The 18,026-nt window shown below is 33.4% G+C and overlaps 1 protein-coding gene across 7 annotated transcripts; it reads left to right on the top strand.

Moving 5' to 3' along the window:
• The first annotated feature begins 221 nt into the window (after window positions 1-221).
• LOC111278787 (disease resistance protein RPV1-like) lies at window positions 222-8,492 on the top strand. Of its 7 annotated transcripts, none has more exons than XM_089764624.1 (7): window positions 222-947; window positions 1,096-2,191; window positions 2,289-2,594; window positions 5,980-6,055; window positions 6,176-6,218; window positions 6,346-6,412; window positions 8,036-8,492. In XM_089764624.1, exons 1-6 carry the CDS (start codon window positions 463-465, stop codon window positions 6,347-6,349), a joined length of 2,010 nt encoding a protein of 669 aa, XP_089620750.1. In that variant the 5' UTR covers window positions 222-462; the 3' UTR covers window positions 6,350-6,412; window positions 8,036-8,492. The 7 variants fall into 7 exon arrangements, with proteins under 7 accessions (XP_089620750.1, XP_089620749.1, XP_089620746.1 ...); XM_089764623.1 differs by having other exon boundaries at window positions 223-947; window positions 6,318-6,412; XM_089764620.1 differs by lacking the exons at window positions 6,346-6,412; window positions 8,036-8,492 and adding exons at window positions 2,712-4,026; window positions 4,214-4,949 and having other exon boundaries at window positions 223-947; window positions 6,176-6,224.
• The last annotated feature ends 9,534 nt before the right edge of the window (window positions 8,493-18,026 follow it).

Here is an 18,026-nt window from a genome sequence, read left to right as displayed (position 1 = left end):
ATAAATAAATTTTAATAATTATATTAATATTATTTTAAAAAATTAAAAGAAATCAAATAATGAAAAATATTTTGCATTATCTCATTCAAATAAAAAAACACTTTTAATTCAAAAAATATAAATATATTTTAAAAATTATTTTTCAAAAATTATTTTGTACGAAACATATTGGAGGCTTAATAACACAGTTAATCTCACACTTGACCCTTCTCGACCTTGGCCCTTTTAATTTACTAATAAACGAAGTGGCAATGATGATTGAGGATTTATCAATTTTTTTATACCACGATTCCGCGTTGCTTCTCTTTCTTTCTCTTTATTGTAGAATTTTCAGCAAAGTCCAATTGCACCTCACCACACGGAATCCAATACATTGCAAAAGCAAGATAAAGTTTTAGGAGTGTTCATCGACTTTTTATTAACTTTTTTTTTTTCACAGAGTTTACCTTCTTGTTCTCTGTTATGGCTTCCTCTTCCTCCTCTGCCTCTGCTTCCTTCCGCCAACCAAAGCATGAAGTTTTTCTGAGTTTTAGAGGTGAAGACACACGCAATAACTTCCTCTATCACCTATATGAAGCTTTGCGAAGAAAAGGGATTGGAGCTTATGCTGATTTCAAAGAACTTCCAAGGGGAGATGAAATTTCTCTCGCACTGTTGAAAGCGATCGAAGAATCAATGATTTCAGCAATCGTTTTTTCTCAAAACTATGCTAATTCATCATGGTGCTTGGAAGAACTGTCCAAGATAATGGAATGCAGGCATTCCCGGGGACAGCTTGTGGTACCCATTTTCTACCATGTTAACCCATCCGATATACGGAAACAAACTGGGAGTTTTGGAAAAGCTTTTGTTGAACATGAAAAAAACAGGATACACAAGGTTCAGGGGTGGATACATGCTTTGACTGAAGCTGCCAACTTAAGTGGTTGGTCTTTGGCAGGAGATAAGTAAGTAGTTGTTTTTCTTACTCTAAGCTTCTTCCATTATTGGTTAGTTTTATTCTTAGTATTTCTTTAGCTCTTTTTGGTGCCACTGTTTTTTTTTTTTTTCCTCTCTCTATTTAATTTTCAACATGTATGTTGTTCAATTCGATAGGCCTGAGCTCATAGTCATCGAGGATATTGTTCAAGATATTGTAAACAAGTTGAATCGGTTGTCTAAAAGTGATCACAAAGGCCTCATTGGAATAGGCCCTCATATGGAGCAAATTAAATCGATATTGTGCATTGGTGGGGAAGATGTTCGCATTATTGGAATATGGGGAATGGCTGGTATAGGCAAAACAACTCTCGCTCAAGCTGTATATGATGATGTCTCTGGTCAATTTGAAAGTTGTTACTTCTTGGCAAATGTTAGAGAGGAGTCAGACAAACATGGTGCAATCACTTTACGTGATAAACTTCTTTCCAAATTATTAAACGAGGAAAACCTCCATATCGGTACTCCTAGAATAGGATCCGCATTCATTAAGGATAGACTCTACCGTAAGAGAGTTCTTATTGTTCTTGATGATGTCAATGATTTGGACCAATTAGAAATATTGGAGATTAGCCATGACCACTTTGGTTTTGGTAGTAGAATCATTGTAACATCCAGAGACAAACAAGTCCTTACAAATGGGTCAGTTGATGGAATATATGAGGTTAAGGAATTAAGTTACAATGACTCTCTTCAGCTTTTTTCTCTGTTTGCCTTCAAGCAAAACCACCTTGTTGATGATTTTAAGGATCTATCAAATAATGTTTTGGAATATGCTAAAGGCGTTCCAATAGCTCTTAAAGTCTTGGGTTCTACACTTTATCAGAAGAGCATAGCAGATTGGGAAAGTGCATTGAATAGACTAAAGCAATATCCCAATCCAAAAATTCAAAACATGCTGAAGATTAGCTTTGATGGGCTGGATGAAGTCGAGAAGAATATATTTCTTGATATTGCATGCTTCTTTAAATGGTATGATAAAGATAACATAACAAAAATACTGGACGGTTGTTATGGTTGCACTGCTCATTGTGGAATTACCAACCTTATTGATAAATGCCTCCTAAATGTTACAAAAGAGAACAAGCTTGGCATGCATGATTTGCTACAAGAAATGGGTAAGAATGTTGTCCGTTTAGAATCCCAAAGGCCTGAAGAACGTAGTAGACTATGGACTCCAAGTGACGTTTGTCGAGTGTTAAAGCATGGCACAGTAAGAGCTAACTGCACTAACTTTTTTTTTCCTTTTCTTCATTACTTGCTAAATATTTGATGCATTCCAGTAAATTATTGTTTATTGTTGATTTTAGGGGACTAAATCAACCGAGGGAATATTGCTAGACCTGTCTCAATTTGATGAAATACAGTTACATCCATGTGCTTTTGCAAAGATGCATAATCTTAGAGTTGTCAAATTCTATGATCCTACATTTTCTGGGAAGGGAGGTAAATTGGTTCCTTTGCATCAAGGCCTAAAATCTTTTCCTAATGAGTTAAGGTATTTTCATTGGGAGTATTGCATGTTGAAATCTTTACCCTCAAATTTTAGTCCAGGGAATCTTGTTGAATTAACATTATCCAACAGCAATGTTGAACAACTTTGGAATGGAGACCAGGTATTCTTTATTTTCATAAAAAAATTAATATTTATTCATGTTTTTTATTTTTTTAATAGCCTATAAGTTTAGAGGCTTTAAATTAATCTGCTTTTTTTTTGCACTTTCATTGCACAGAATCTTGTGAATTTAAGGGTGCTTGATCTTTGCTATTGCGAGAATTTAACCAGGATTCCAAATTTGTCAGCAGCCATAAATATTGAAATACTGTTAATTGATGGATGCAAAAGCTTGGTTGAACTACCGTCCATGATTCATTTGAAATCTCTTTACCATGAGCAATATGTTAAAAGTTGTAAAAATTTGAAGAAGTTTCCTGAGCTTCCACAGCATATAGATTGGTTGACTTTACAAGACAGTGCAATAGAAGAGATTCCTGAGTCAATCGGGTATCTGGACCAGCTTACGCTATTAACTTTGAGTAACTCAAGGGTTAAAACTGTTTCAAAGAATATTTGTAAGTTGGAATCTCTTGAAAGTTTCTATCTTGTAAATTGCCCGATGGTCCTATTCCCAGAAGTTCCCAGGAACTTAAAAAGATTATACTTGCATGGGAATCAAATAGAAGAAGTACCTTCATCTATTGGATGTCTCAATCAACTTGTTCATTTGGATATGAGAAGCAGCCAGATTCATAATCTTCCAAGCACTATTATTCAGCTGGATGCCCTTAAAGAAATTTTCCTCTCCGATTGCCCAAACATCACAACTTTTCCAAATGTTCCGGAGAACGTCAAACTCTTATTTTTGGATAACACTCCAATAGAAGAAGTGCCTTCATCAATCTCAAGGCTTAAAAGCCTTTCCTGTTTGAGTGTGGCAGGCTGCACAAGGCTTAAGAGCCTTCCGACCAGCATTTGTAAGTTAAAATCTCTTGAAAGACTTTATCTCAATGGGTGTTCAAACTTAGAGTGTTTCCCTGAAATCTTAGAGACTATGGAATGTTTAATTCATCTTGATTTGAGTGAAACAGCCACAAAAGTGTTACTTTCCTCAAATATATTTGGGTTGGGCGGTAGTAGAAACCTAAGCGTCCCTAGCAGCTTTTGCAATTTGGTCTTTTTGAAAGAATTGCATCTATGTGGAACAGATATAGTGGAAATTCCTAAGAGTATCAAACAACTTTCTAATTTAATTTTTCTATACTTAATATCATGCAAGAGCCTTAAATCTTTGCCAGAACTTCCACCATGTTTACGATTTGTAGATGCAGAAGACTGCACATCTTTAGAGAGAGTTTCAAACTCAGAACAATTTCAATATATGAAAGCTCAGAGATGTTTGTTAGAGTATGATTATCCTCTAGTTTGCAATTGCTATGTGTTCAATAATTGCTTTAACCTGGATCGGGATGCAATCAACAACATTATGGCAAATGCTCAGCTCAGAATTCAATGCATGGCAGAGGAATTTGCAATGGAATCTTACCAAGGTGCTGATCATGTTTATGATAAAAGTGTCCTTTCTTGTTTACCTGGAAGTGAAATTTCAGAGACATTCAAGAATCGGAGTACAAATTCTTCAATATCTGTCGAGTTGAGTCAAGCTTGTTCTAATAAAAGATTCTTGGGCTTTGTTCTATGCATTGTGGTTGATTTTGAGCACCATCATGAATGCAGAACTTTCACAGTCGAATGCAAATACCGATTAAAAACCAAGTGCGGTGATCATCACAATTTTGCATATAGCTGGAATTGGCCAAGCCATTTGGTTCAACACATATGATTTGAGTCCAAGCATGTGATCCTTTTGTTTGATGGTTTTGAAAGTAGAATCATTGAAACAGCTAGAAACAAGCATTTTGATGAGGCCTCATTTGAATTCCATGTTGAAGCTACTGACTTTGAATGGAACAAGGAGCATATCAAAGTGCAAAAATGCGGTGTCAATGTATTCTATGTGGATGCTGTGAGATCTAACGACAAAGGGGTTGAATCCCGCAGAAATTATAGGTCTGATGGTGAAGAGGCAGTGGACCCAACCATTGAGACATTGGAATCAAGCTGCCATGTTAATTTGTCATTCGCCCAAGATGAAGAGAACAGATGTGATGCTTCCATGATGGAATCGACCTCTACAATTGGTCCAAATCGGCTCTCCTTAAAACGCGATGTAAACAATAGAGCTTTTGAAAGATCAATGGTGGAAGAAGATGCTAGTGATGAGGAAGGCCATGATGATCCTACGTCTACAATGAGACCTAGGAACAAAAGAAGTTTTAGCTCTAATGAGGATGAAGAACCAAAGCCTGAAAGACTGAAATACTTTCATTTCTTTTGAGGAGGTGCAAGTTCTCAAACATATCTTGCTTTCTGATCTTATTTAAAGTCCAGGCAATTTAGTTCCAAAGTATTGGTTAGACACCCTTAAATTCACTTTGTCATCACTTATAAATGTTGGCAATTTGTCAACGAGATACAAATGTGTAATTATTCCCTGTTTCTCATCGGTCAGTGGTCACATATCTCTGATCTACTAAGTATATCTGAAGCTCAAATGCCATAAATTTTCTTTTCAAATTCACACTTCCACTGAATTTTGATGGAAAAATTACTACTAACTAGGATGAGATCTTAGTTTCTTCGCAATTGCTTACCATATAGGAGTTGGCATGCCAATTGTTTGATAAAACGAAACATTCTAGTTCTTTGTTTATGTAAGTGGTAAAAGTGGAGGGATTTATTCATACCAAAAGTAAGAAAGGAATATCTTTCAAGAACTTATGATTGGTGATAGTTTCTTAAGGCTTTCCTTCTCCCCTTCCCTCATGTTTTGTTTGTTTTGTTTCAAAGATAAAATTTTGGCAAAAGAAAATTCTCGCTATTTATTAATTTAGGGCAAAAGCAAATGAGATTTTGATGGCATTAGCAATGAAAGTTTGCTTGAGGTTCATAAAAATCCATAAAAGAACTTGGATACCGAAATTTTTTAATTTGTTATATTTTAGTCTCTTCTCTTGGGAAACAAAAAAAAAATCGAAAAAACAAAAGAACAAGAAATGCTTTCAGCTTAGAATCTTACGCATTCCTTTATCCTTCTGTTTCACATTTTGTTTCTGCTTACTCTTTCCTCATTTTGTTTTCTCCTTTCTCTTTCTTGACTCAATGTTGTATTTTCTCCTCTGATGGAGAGATAACTTTGTTTTTCTTTTTTGAAATTTGCCTACACTTTTCAACTTTTTTTTAATCATTTTGGCTTTTAAAGTTAAGGTAAATAGTATGAAAATTTTGTGGTTTTTTAAGTAAGTGTTTTGTTTTATTATTAAATAGTTTTCTTTTTAATGGCAGTTGATTTATAATATGCATGCTCCTTTCCAAAATATTTATTTGAACCACTTGTGTGTGAAATTGCTTTTGCTTATAACCTTTGCATTTTCTTGATCTAGGCTTCATTTGTTGCTTTCCTTGAGATCCCTAAGGCCAGTTGGAATGCGAAAGAAGGTCCCTTCTGCCATAAAAGAGGTAATCTATTTTTTGCCTACGTTGATTATGCATTTTAGAATTATGACAGTATTTTGCACATTTTTTGGAACTTTAATGAAAATTCAGCCTTAACCTGATCTGACACTGTCGAACCTGCAGATTATGGGAGTTTCGATTATCCTCTTTGTCACCAATATAAAAGGTATCCAAAGAAATATTGAGTTTTCAAGTCCAGGTTGTGACAAATGAAATTGTTTTCCCTCAAATTAATTATGTTCTACCTTTTCATGATAAATTACTGAGTTTGATTTCAATATGATGTTATCAAGCTAGAGACTTACATCCCTTTGTGACAGCATGCTATTGCTGCTGACTCTGCACTTCCAGATCTTCAAGGTAAATTAGCTTCTATAACTAGGCGAAAGTGGAAGTTTTCCTTTTTCTTTTTTCTGAACAATTATATGACGAAAAACATCAATTCTTAAACTATCATGTGGTCTTGAATCTTAATCAATTTCAATGCTTTCTTAAAGCTGCATCAATGATGTATGCAGCAAGTTTATATCATCTGATTGTCAGGACTCAATTGTTATCATCTCCTGGTAAAAAAAATAGTATACCTGCACCAACATCGAGAATAAGGTGAAAATAAAAACAAAAAGAAGGAAAAAAAGGAAGGAAACTATTTAAGAATGTTTAGCAATGAGGAGAGTCGCTACATTATCTTCTTTTTTGTCTATAACGTTTCTCCACAGTCAGGGAAATTATAGAGTTAAGTATATGGAAATTATCAAATATACTAACAGTGGGGTTTTTAGACTTCACAAGCAGGGTTCGTAGGGTGACACATACTTTTTAGGGTATATTAAAAAATAAAAAATTAATTAAAAAAAGAAATGGGATATAAGTTAATTTCTTAACCTTGCTTGTGGAGTTAAGAAACTACACTAACTATGTATCAAATAATTTTTCTTATCATATATATATATATATATATATATATATATATATATATATAAAAGAAAAGTAGAAAAAATAAAATGTATTATGTAAGTCAAGGATCAATTGTGAACATATCAATTACTGATAGATAAATTCCTTGGTTAAGCTTTTTGTAGCTGAAAACCTGTGCATGCCCTCAATTCGATTGAGGATTGCCACTTGTTGCTTAGAGAAATTATTTATAATCTTTAACGGGGAATGATTCTGGTCTCTAAAGGTTTAGTGCTTGTAAAGTTATGAATAATTTTGACAAAACGGTCACTACTCTGAGATTAGCCTTGACTTCCTAAATTTGCTTCTATTAAGTGAATGAAGATGCAAATGATTGATCTAAGCAAAAGATGACAAAACACAGTTCTAAAGCAAAGGATAAAACAGAGTACTAAGGCAATGCCAAAACTCTAAATGAAGACAATTTAAGGTACTAGCCAAATGGAAAAACTTTTACTTATTACCATTTACACTAAAATACTATTGTTCCTTTTATATATATATATATATATATATATATATTAAGTTTCTAAATAATGGTTCCATGATGAAATTGAATGGAAGCACTTTAGTTTCCTTGCTATCTTTGAATATGAATGATATACAGAAAGCCAAAGAGATGTCCCATGTGCTTTTCAGTTGTTATATGGAAGATTTTGGGTAACCTGTTAGATAAACTCAATGAATTTGTAATTTAAATAATCTGGAATTAATCTTCTCAGTTTCCTTTCAATATTTGTTTGATTTGCAATGACATACTTTTCTAAAAGTTATCAAATAAAGTTTGTTTGCATACTCAACAGGCATACTGACTCAACAGGCAATGTCAAAAATTCAAATGAACCTAAAATGATGTGTTTGGCCATATTAGCATTTGAGATAGAATTCAACTCTATTTTTTACTTCTTATATCACATCTTTGGCTAAAATTTCTCTACTTCTTTGACCAAACATTATTCTTCATTTTTGTTGGGTATTTGTATTTAATAGGAAAGTCAATCACTTTCTATTCTGGTATCATTGCAGGAGGAGATTACATCTTGGTTGCTTTTGAGATATGGTTAGAGATTACATCTTTAGGAGGGAAGGAGGTTTTTATTAAACCAGTCCTGCAGTCAAGGTCATCCTTTGCCATGTCCTGTTTTATGTTCCCAAAAGGGGCTATGCCCATCAACATGATCATCAGTAAATTCTGGTGGAGGAAATCAATGGAGAAAGGCGGTATACAATGGGGATCATGGCACCAGATGTGCATGACAAATAAGACAATTGTAGACACCCATCTATGTTCAGGATAAATCGGAGTCAATTTTCTTATTACTATAGTATAGTATGGTATTATTATTAGAACTATTTAGTATGTGATATCGTGTGTATATATATATATATATATATATCAGTATTATTATTATTATTGTATTGTTACTCTTATTGTATTATTATTACTATTATTATATATACTACTATTATATTATTATTACTATTATTATTATTATTACATTATTATTATTATTATTATTATTATTATTATTATTATTATTTTCTTCTTTCCTTTCGCTCCAATCCACATGTGAACAAGGAAATCTGAAAGGGGATTAGGATCAGAATCCCATCAATGTGGTCAAGGTTTTAATGCAAAATCAAATCAGTATGATTGTTGAAATTGTGGACCTAAAATCACATTGGATAGAACTCAATATCAGGATTCAAGCTTGTGATTGATTTTGTCTGTTTGCTAAAATTGGTTATTAAGCTGCTTATAAATTGAACTAAGGATCAGAGGTGCAACATACGGAGAAAACCTTAGCCAGACTACCTTTCGATAAGTCCTTCAACTAAAGCAACCATATGGTGGTCTGAACATTCAATGGGATTAGACGAGAGGTTTTGGGAGATATTGAACTGCCTATACAAATTGGGTCATGTGTTTTTAACGTAAAGTTTTAAGTCATAGATATCTTTCTGTCGTATAGTTGCTTATTGAAAAAATCGTGGATCCATAAGGTAGGCACTGTTCTTTCCTCGTTGCATCAAAATATCAAATTCAATGTGAAAGGACAATTAGTGATTATGGCCCGGGAAGAAGACCTATTGGTAACCCAACCTATAAACACCCCATATGTAGAAGCTACAAAAGAATCATTGGAATGCTCTTATTGATCTTTTGAAACTATCAACATAATAGGTGAAAAGCTCAAATTCAGCAGAATTATGATCAATTAGATGATCAATAAGGGTTAGAGTATCGGGTCTGGTTTGGGTAAGAGTCTACAAGGGATAAGAGGGCCATAAAAATTTGAAGACAATAGTGGTAGAGTAGGATTGGATTATGAGATGAAGAAATCCAAAGCAACAGCAAAAGGACAAAGAGTGGGATGATAGTTGTTCCTTACATAAATGAAACTTTCATTCTTGGAGAATACATGTACTTGAGAATTGAAAAAGATACAAAAAAAAAAAAAAAACCAAGATGGGAGAAAACTTTTGCCAAGTTATCCATTCATGTGATGGATAATGAAAGTCAAAATGAGAAAGCTTTAGTTTACCCATGCCCACATGGCTATGAACTAAAAATTAGAGGGTCATCCAAATGCCTGTTTGTTTCTAATATTTTTTCAATGTAATCTCATCTCCTAACTATTTATGCCTAAAAGCGTTAGGATAAACTTTTATGTTTAGGCCTTTTAATTTTGAAAATTCAATTAATACTGATGAACTTAATATTGAAGAAGACTTTGAAGAATACACTTTATCTCCAAATTTAATGAGATTAATCAAACAAAAAGATAAATCCATCAAGCCTCATCAAGAAGCTGTTGAAATGATCAATTTGGGTGATGCCAAAAATAAAAAAGAAGTCAAAATTGGCACTTCGTTTTCAACGGTTGATCAACCATGATTGAGGATTTGCTTCAAGAATTTGTAGATGTATTTACTTGATTTTACCAAGATATGCCTAGGCTTGACACTGAAATAGTAGAGCATAAGCTACCCTTAAAGTCAGAATGCAGATCAATGCAGCAAAAGTTGAAAAGAATGAAGCCAGAGATGTTATTGAGAATAAAAAAAAAGTAAAAAAACAATTTAATGTAGGCTTTCTGCAAGTAGCTAAATATCTTAAATGGGTAGCTAATATAGTACCTGTCTCAAAAAAGATGAAAAAATACGAATATGTGTAGACTATTGAGATCTTACAGAGCCAGCCTGAAAGATAACTTTTCCTTACCTCACATAGATACTTTCGTGGAAAACACAACTTGACACTCGATAATTTTTTTCATGGATGGATTCTCTAGATATAATAAGATAAAAATGGCTCTGAATGACATGAAAAAGACCACATTTATAACTATGTGAGGAACCATTTGTTACAAAGTTACACTTTTTTGACTGAAAAACGTGGAGGTAACCTATCAGAAGGCCATGGTAACATTTTTCATAATATGATGCATAACGAGATTAAGGTATATATGGATGACATAATTGTAAAATCTTGTAAAGGGGAAGATCATGTAGCTAATCTCAAAAAATTGTTTGAAAGTTTAAGAAAGTTTCGGCTCAAGCTAAATTCGACCAAATGTACATTCGGAGTTAGGTCAGGAAAACTGTTGAGATTTATAGTCAACGAAAAAGGGATAAAAGTTGATTCGGACAAAATTTGGGCCATCCAAAATTTATTTTTGCCAAGCACGCAAAAAGATGTTCAAGGTTTTCTTAGACAGATTGAACTATATCTCTCGATTCATTTCTCAAACTCACTTTTAAATGTGATCTCAATTTCAAACTCCTTCAAAAAAATAATCTCGACGAATGAAATGATGAATGTTAAGAAGCTTTTAATAAGGTTAAATAATAGCTATCAAATCTTCAAATATTGGCACCACTTGTTTCGAAAAAACTACTAATTCTGTACATAGTGATATATGAGAAGTTAATGAGATGTGTGCTGAGGTAGCAAGATGAATCCGATAAGAGGAAGAAGGCTATTTACTACTTAAGTAAGAAGTTTACAAAATATGAGTCCAAGTACTCATCGCTTGAAAAGATGTGTTGTGTTTTGGCTTGGAGAGCTAAAAGACTCAAGCAATACATGCTTTACCATACAACTTGGCTGAAAGCTAAGTTGGATCCCATTAAATATATCTTTAAGAAGCCATCACTATCAGAAAAAATCACAAGATGGCAAGTGATGCTCTCAGAATATGACATAGTGTATGTGAGCCAAAAAGCAATCAAAGGAAATGTCATCACTGAATTTTTTGCGGATAGGGCCACTAGTGATTATAAACCTATGAAACTTGACTTTCCAGATGAAGAATTGACGGCCATCTCAGAAGTAGAAGAAGATGAAGGTGAAATATGGAAAATGTATTTCAATGGGGCTACCAATGCCAAATGGGATTGAAGCAGTATTAATATCTCTAACAGAATATTACAACCTTGTACCAGCAAGATTAAATTTTAATTGCACCAATAATATAACTGAATATAAAGGTTGTGTTATAGGATCACATGCTGTTTTGGATAAAAAAGGTCGAGGTGTTAAAGGTATTCAAAGATTTAGTCTTAGTTATCTACAAATTAAAAGGTGAATGGGACAAAACTCATCATTTACCACAAATACATTTTAAAGTTGTGTAAGCAATTTGAAAGTATTTAGTTTAAGCAATTGCTTCATAAAAAAAATCAGATTATAGATGTTTTGGCCATTTTGGCTATAATGGTATAGATCGATAATACTACTGAAATTCAACCTATCAAATTAGATATAAAAAACATGCCAGTGCATTGTACCAACTTGGAAGATGAAGAAGGTGGCAATCTTTGGTATCATGACATTATGTGATATCTGAATAAGTAGCAGTATCCAGATTAAGCAATAGAAAATGTAAAAGGGTCCTAAGAAGGTTGGCTATGGATTTTTTTTTTAAATAGGGAAATTTTGTATAAAAAAAGGCAAAGATCAAGTATTATTACGCTATGTATATGCCTTTGAGGCCAAAAAGATCATTTATGAAGTCCATGATGACGTATGCAGTACACATATAAATGGACATATAATGGCTAGATAGATCATGTGGGTTAGATATTATTGGCTATCAATAAAAAAAAATTGTATTGATTATGCTTGAAAATATCACAAATATCAATTTTATGCTGACAAAATTCATACCCCACCTATCGTTCTACATGTTATGGCACCATCTTGGCCATTTTCTATGTGAAGAATGGATGTCATTGGTCCTATTATCCCAAAGGCCTCAAATGAGAATATATTCATTTTTGTGATGATTGATTACTTCACTAAATAGGTCGAAGCTGCTTCTTTCACAACTATAACTAGATCAGTGATTTGTAAGTTCATTAAAAAAGAGATAATCTTAGATATGGGCTTTCAAATAGAATCATCTCAGATAATGCAAAGAACTTGAATAATAAACTGATGCAAGAAGTATGTGCTTAGTTTAAGATCAAGCATCACAATTCAGCTCCATATCATCCAAAAATGAATGGGGCAGTGAAGATTGCAAATAAAAATATCAAAAGAATCTTAGAAAAGATTACTGAAATATATAAGGAATGGCACGAAAAATTGCCTTTTGCTTTGCATGCTTACCAAACATCCTTACGTACTTTTACTAGAGCAACTTCATTTTCCCTAATTTACGGAATGGAAGCCGTATTGCTAGTAGAAGTAAAAATCTCTTTTTTGAAAGTCTTAAGGGAAATAAGATTAAAAGAGGCTGAGTGGGTCTAAAAAAGCTATAAGCAAATGAACTTTATTAAGAAAAAGATACAGACGACACTTTACCATAACCAGCTATACCAAAAGAGAATGATGAGAACTTAAGACAAAAAGGTCCGGCCTCATCAGTTTCAAGAAAAAGAGTTGGTATTAAAAAGAATTCTCCCAAGCCAACATGATGATAGAGGGAAATGGATTCTAAATTAAGAAGGATCATATGTTGTAAAAAGGGCTTTTAAGGAGGAGCTTTAATCTTGTTAGAAATGGATGGTGATGAACTTTCTAACCTTATTAATTCTAACGTCGTGAAAAAGTACTTTGCTTAAAAAAAAGTTTAAGTTGAAAACATGAAAGGATGGCTTGAACCAAAAAGAAAAAGAAGAGAAAAAAATTCAAGTTGAAAACCTGAAAGGGTAACTTGAACCAAAAAAAAAGAGAAAAAAAATCAAGTTGAAAACTTGGAAGGGCAGCTTGAACAAAAAAAAAAAGGGAAATTCGAGTTGAAAGCTCAAAAGGGTGGCTTGAATTGAATGAAAGTGATTTGGAGGAATAGAATACGACATCACTTGAAAGGCATACCGAAATCAATGAATTTCGAAGAACTCTGAAGTGTGGGGGCATAATGTTTTGGTGGAGTTTTTGAATAAACTCAAGATTTGTTGTCATGATTATCTAATCGTTTGTCTTGGGGGTATTACTATCCCAAATAGCTGTTTCTATACACTTTCATTTCGTTTCTATGCCATCACATGTAATTTATTGTTTATTCAAATAAATGATATCCATCCATTTTCAAGTACCCTTTTTCCTTGCCAATATATATTTGCCCTTTCTTTTTATACCTTGCTATAAATAGAAGAAGTGCATAACTTGTATCTTATACTTTGAAATTGAGATAATGATTAGTAATTAAACAAAGTCATAAGAAATTATGTGATATTGTAAAAAATTGAAAAAGACAAGGACCAAGGATAAATTTCTCCAAAAAGTAATGACTTTCAAAGCTTTTCTTGGGATGGAGATAAGTACTTATTTAGGGTATTGAAAGATAGTTTCTTCACCAAAGATGTACAAAAATGATAATGCAAAAGCCTTAGTACCACGATTAATGTTTCATTTGCATCCTAGATAGGGCATGCACTTGCATTACTTTATTATCATTCATTCGATTTTAGCTCAGTCTAGATCATTCCTTATGACTTATGGTTTCATTCTGGTCATTTATTTTTTACCTCGACTCGATCTTGGTCACTTCATTTTTTTGACTCGTGGTTTCGTCTCGATCACCCGATTTTGACTCAGTCCAGATCATTCCTTATGACTCATGATTTCATCTCGGTCATTTATTTTCGACTTCGATTCGATCATGGTCACTTCATTTTTTGACTCGTGGTTTCATCCCAGTCATTTATTTTCGATCTCGACTCGATCTTGGTTACTTCATTTTGTTTGACTCGTGGTTTCATCTTGGTCACCTGATCTTGGCTCAATCTAGATCATTTTTTATGACTCGTGATTTTGTCTCAATCATTTATTGTTAATCTCAACTTGATCCGAGTCTTTTATTTTTTGACTCATGATTTCATCTAGATCATCCAATCTTGGCTCCATCCAGATCATTTTTTATGATTCGTAGTTTTGTCTCGATCATCCGATATTGGCTTGATCTAGATCATCTTCCAAACTCGCGGATCATTTTCGGTCACTTTCGCACGTTGATTTAACTCAAATAAAATAGGTGTTTAGATATTTGCATCATCCCTATCTAACAGAGATATACAAAGAGGGACAATTATAGACACCCATCTATGTCTGAAACAAATCGAAGTCGATTTTTTTATTACTATAGTATAGTATGCTACTATTATTAGAATTATTTAGTATGTGATATTGTGTATATATTTATCAGTATTATTATTATTATTATTACTTTTATTATTATTAAATTGATACACTTATTGTATTATTATTACTATTATTGTACTACTATTATATTATTATTATTATTTTCTTTCTTTTTGCTCTAATTTGTTTGTGAACAAGGAAATCTGAAGGGGGATTAGGATCAGAATCCCACCAATGTAGTCAAGATTTTAATGCAAAATCGAATCAGTATGATTGCTAAAATTTTGTGACCTAAAATCACGTTAGACAGAACTTAATCGCCTGATTCAAGCTTGGGATTGATTCTGTCCGCTTCTTAAAATTGGTTCTTAAGTTGTTTATAAATTGAACTAAGGATTAGAGGTGCAACATACGAAGAAAAAAAGGAAGAAAATTGTTGGTGATAATAGTTTTAAGAAATTTTTGGCAGTAGGGTTTGATTTTGATTTTAAAAGGTTTTGGAAATTTGGGTTAGCATTTAGATTTCTAGAGTTATGAGAGGTTCTGGTGAATTTTTGAAGCTTTCTAGGAAAATTTAGGATTTTTTAGGGATTTCTAAGAAAATTTGGATTTTTTGAAGAACACAAGAATTTTTTGATGAGTTTTTTGATGATCGGTTGAATTTTTTAGTCAGATTTCGATCAATTTTCTAGAAATCGACGAAAAACCTAGTTTTTGGTTGAACTGTTGGGTTTATTTTAGAGAGAAGTCAGAGCTTTTAAAAGTTAGAAAGAGATAGAATTCGGAGATTCTGAGGAAAAAGGCTAATGATTGCCTTTTATTTCGTTTCAAAACGATAGCGTTTTGGAAGCTCTCAACCTGCGTGTTTACCTGACGACCTGTGTGTCGACTCGTGCACTAACCCGACCCAGATCGTAAGGTTTTCTTTTTTCATTTTATTTTTAATTTTTGATTTGATTTTATTTTATTTTTAGCTCATTTTATTTTTAGTTTTTGTTATTTTTATGGTTTTATTTTTGAAAAATTTTATTATTTTGTAAAAATTGTTTCTGTTTAAAAAAAAAGAAAAAATCTTTTCAAATAAATTTTCAAAATAGAAAAAGATCTTTTTAAGTTTTCAAAAAATATATTTATAAAAACAAAAAAAATACTTTCATTAAAAAAATAATCTTTTTCAAGTAAAAAATCCCTATAAAATAAATTCATGGAATTCTACCAAATTATTGAGGAATTTTTATCGATTTAATTTTTAAAATGGAATCCACCAAATTATTGAAAAATTTCATGAATCAGTTTTTAAAATAAAATAAAGATAAAAAATAATTTTTATATTCTAAACTATTGGAGGATTGTTTCAAAGTAAGTTCTACCAAATTATTTGGAGAATTTACTAATTTTTTTTAAATAAAAATACGTGAATAAATCCGATGACGAAACCTCTTTAGAGTGAAACACTAGTCTTCATAAATACTCTTAAAGTAAGAGAATTATCTTAAATTACTACCAAACTATTGGGACAATTTTAAGATATATTTTCAATATTAAATTATCTGATAAATTATAAATATGATTAAGGCTTGGATAATCTGAAATCTAACTAGTATCATCTTTTGGATTGACGCTATGGGGGTGCTATAACCTTTCCCACGTGTAATCGTACTCTCGAATCTAAACTCTGATTTTGTAAATCAGAATCTATTATTTAAAGATATCTAAGTCAATCTTGAGATTTTTCTTTAGATATGACAGATTTAATCAGGTAGCCAATCACACATAAATAAAAAAGATTTGTGACGATTCTTTTAATTCATATCTAGTGATAGATTCACGGATCTATACGAGATGACAACAAGCAAATTGGAATTTAGAGACATGGAGACCTTTAACGAGGCCTTACTAGCAAAACAAGGCCGGAGATTGTTACAGAACCAATCCTCTCTCATGTACAAAGTGTTCAAGGCCAAATATTTTCCATCAAAGTCTTTCCTTGAGTCTGATTTAGGGAATGCATCTTCTTATATATAGAGAAGTATTTGAGCGGGAAGGGAAGTTCTACATGTTGGTACTAGGTGGCGAGTAGGAAATGGATCACTGATCAAGGTATGGGCTGAAAACTGGATTCCATGTGCAAACAACTTGAAACCTGAGGCCAGGAAGGGTTATAGCCAAGGGATGGAGAAGGTGACTGAACTAATAAAAAGACCACAAAACAGGTGGGATGAAGATAAGCTAATCGAACGGTTCTCGGCACAGATTGTTAAGAACATCATGACAATTCCTATTGGCCACAGTGACTTACCAGATGTCCAGGTATGGCGTTTTACATCAAATGGGCAGTATAGTGTACGTAGTGGATATCGCTTAATGATTTCCACGAGAGGTACGGGCGGTGGCTCGTCAGGTAATAGCACTAAGCGTAACTGGAAGAACTTGTGGCAGTATCAACACCTAGGAAAATCAGAATATTTCCTTGGAGAATGGGCCATGAAGCATTGCCCACTTACGAAAGGCTGAAGCACAGAAAGATAATAGAGTTTGCGACATGCCCACGGTGTCACGAGGAAGAGGAATCTGTAATACATGCAGTAAAAGACTGGCACACAGTAAAGGAGGTATGGGAGTTGGCTGGCTATGGAATAGAGAAACAGGAGACCCAAGAACAAAGCATCCACGAATGGTTTGCATCCTTGTTAAACAACATAGAAGCGGACAAACTATGTCATATTAGAGTGATGTGCTGGGCAATATGGTTCAACAGGAATGAAAGCATCAAATGTGGGAAGCACAGGGATAGTCAGAGACTAGTCGAATTTGTTGAGAGGTATCTCCATGAAATTGCAAGCGTCCATGCAGACCACCCTCTTATATCAACTAGAACCGAAGGAAAATGGAAAGCACCAGGGGATCATGAGGTTAAAATAAACTTTGATGGAGCTCTCAATACAGGGTTGAAGGTAAAAGGTGTTGGGGAGATAGCCAGGGACCACCAGCGGAGAGTGTTGGGAGCAGTATCTATGTTAATACCGGGAATTGCAGAGGCTGAAATAATAGAGGGGATCGCAGCCTTAAAAGCAGTCTACTTAGGCCAGGGGATGAAATGTCAGAATATTATATTAGAGGGAGATGCTAAAGGTATCATCAATCAGATCACAGGCTCACTTGGTCCTAACCTATCTGTGATGGGAAACCAGATTATGGAAGCTCAAGGTAAATTATCCGGTTCCGTGCAACGGAAGGCCAACTATGTTCGACATGAGGCGAATGAGGCAGCACATAGATTAGCTAGAATGACAGCTGAGAAAATGGAAACCAAGGATTGGTATGATGTATACCAGATTGAACTGGAACATATTGTACTCAGAGATTCTATTCAGTAAATTAATGGAAATGCTGTTACTTAAAAAAAAAAAAGTCTATTATTTAAAT

This window comes from Durio zibethinus, chromosome 8 (assembly GCF_047325235.1).
Source record: "Durio zibethinus cultivar Kanyao isolate XHJ-2024 chromosome 8, ASM4732523v1, whole genome shotgun sequence".
Taxonomy (NCBI): Eukaryota; Viridiplantae; Streptophyta; class Magnoliopsida; order Malvales; family Malvaceae; genus Durio; species Durio zibethinus.
The sequence above is the reverse complement of the archived record's forward strand: the minus strand, read 5'-3'. Positions and strand labels throughout refer to the sequence as shown.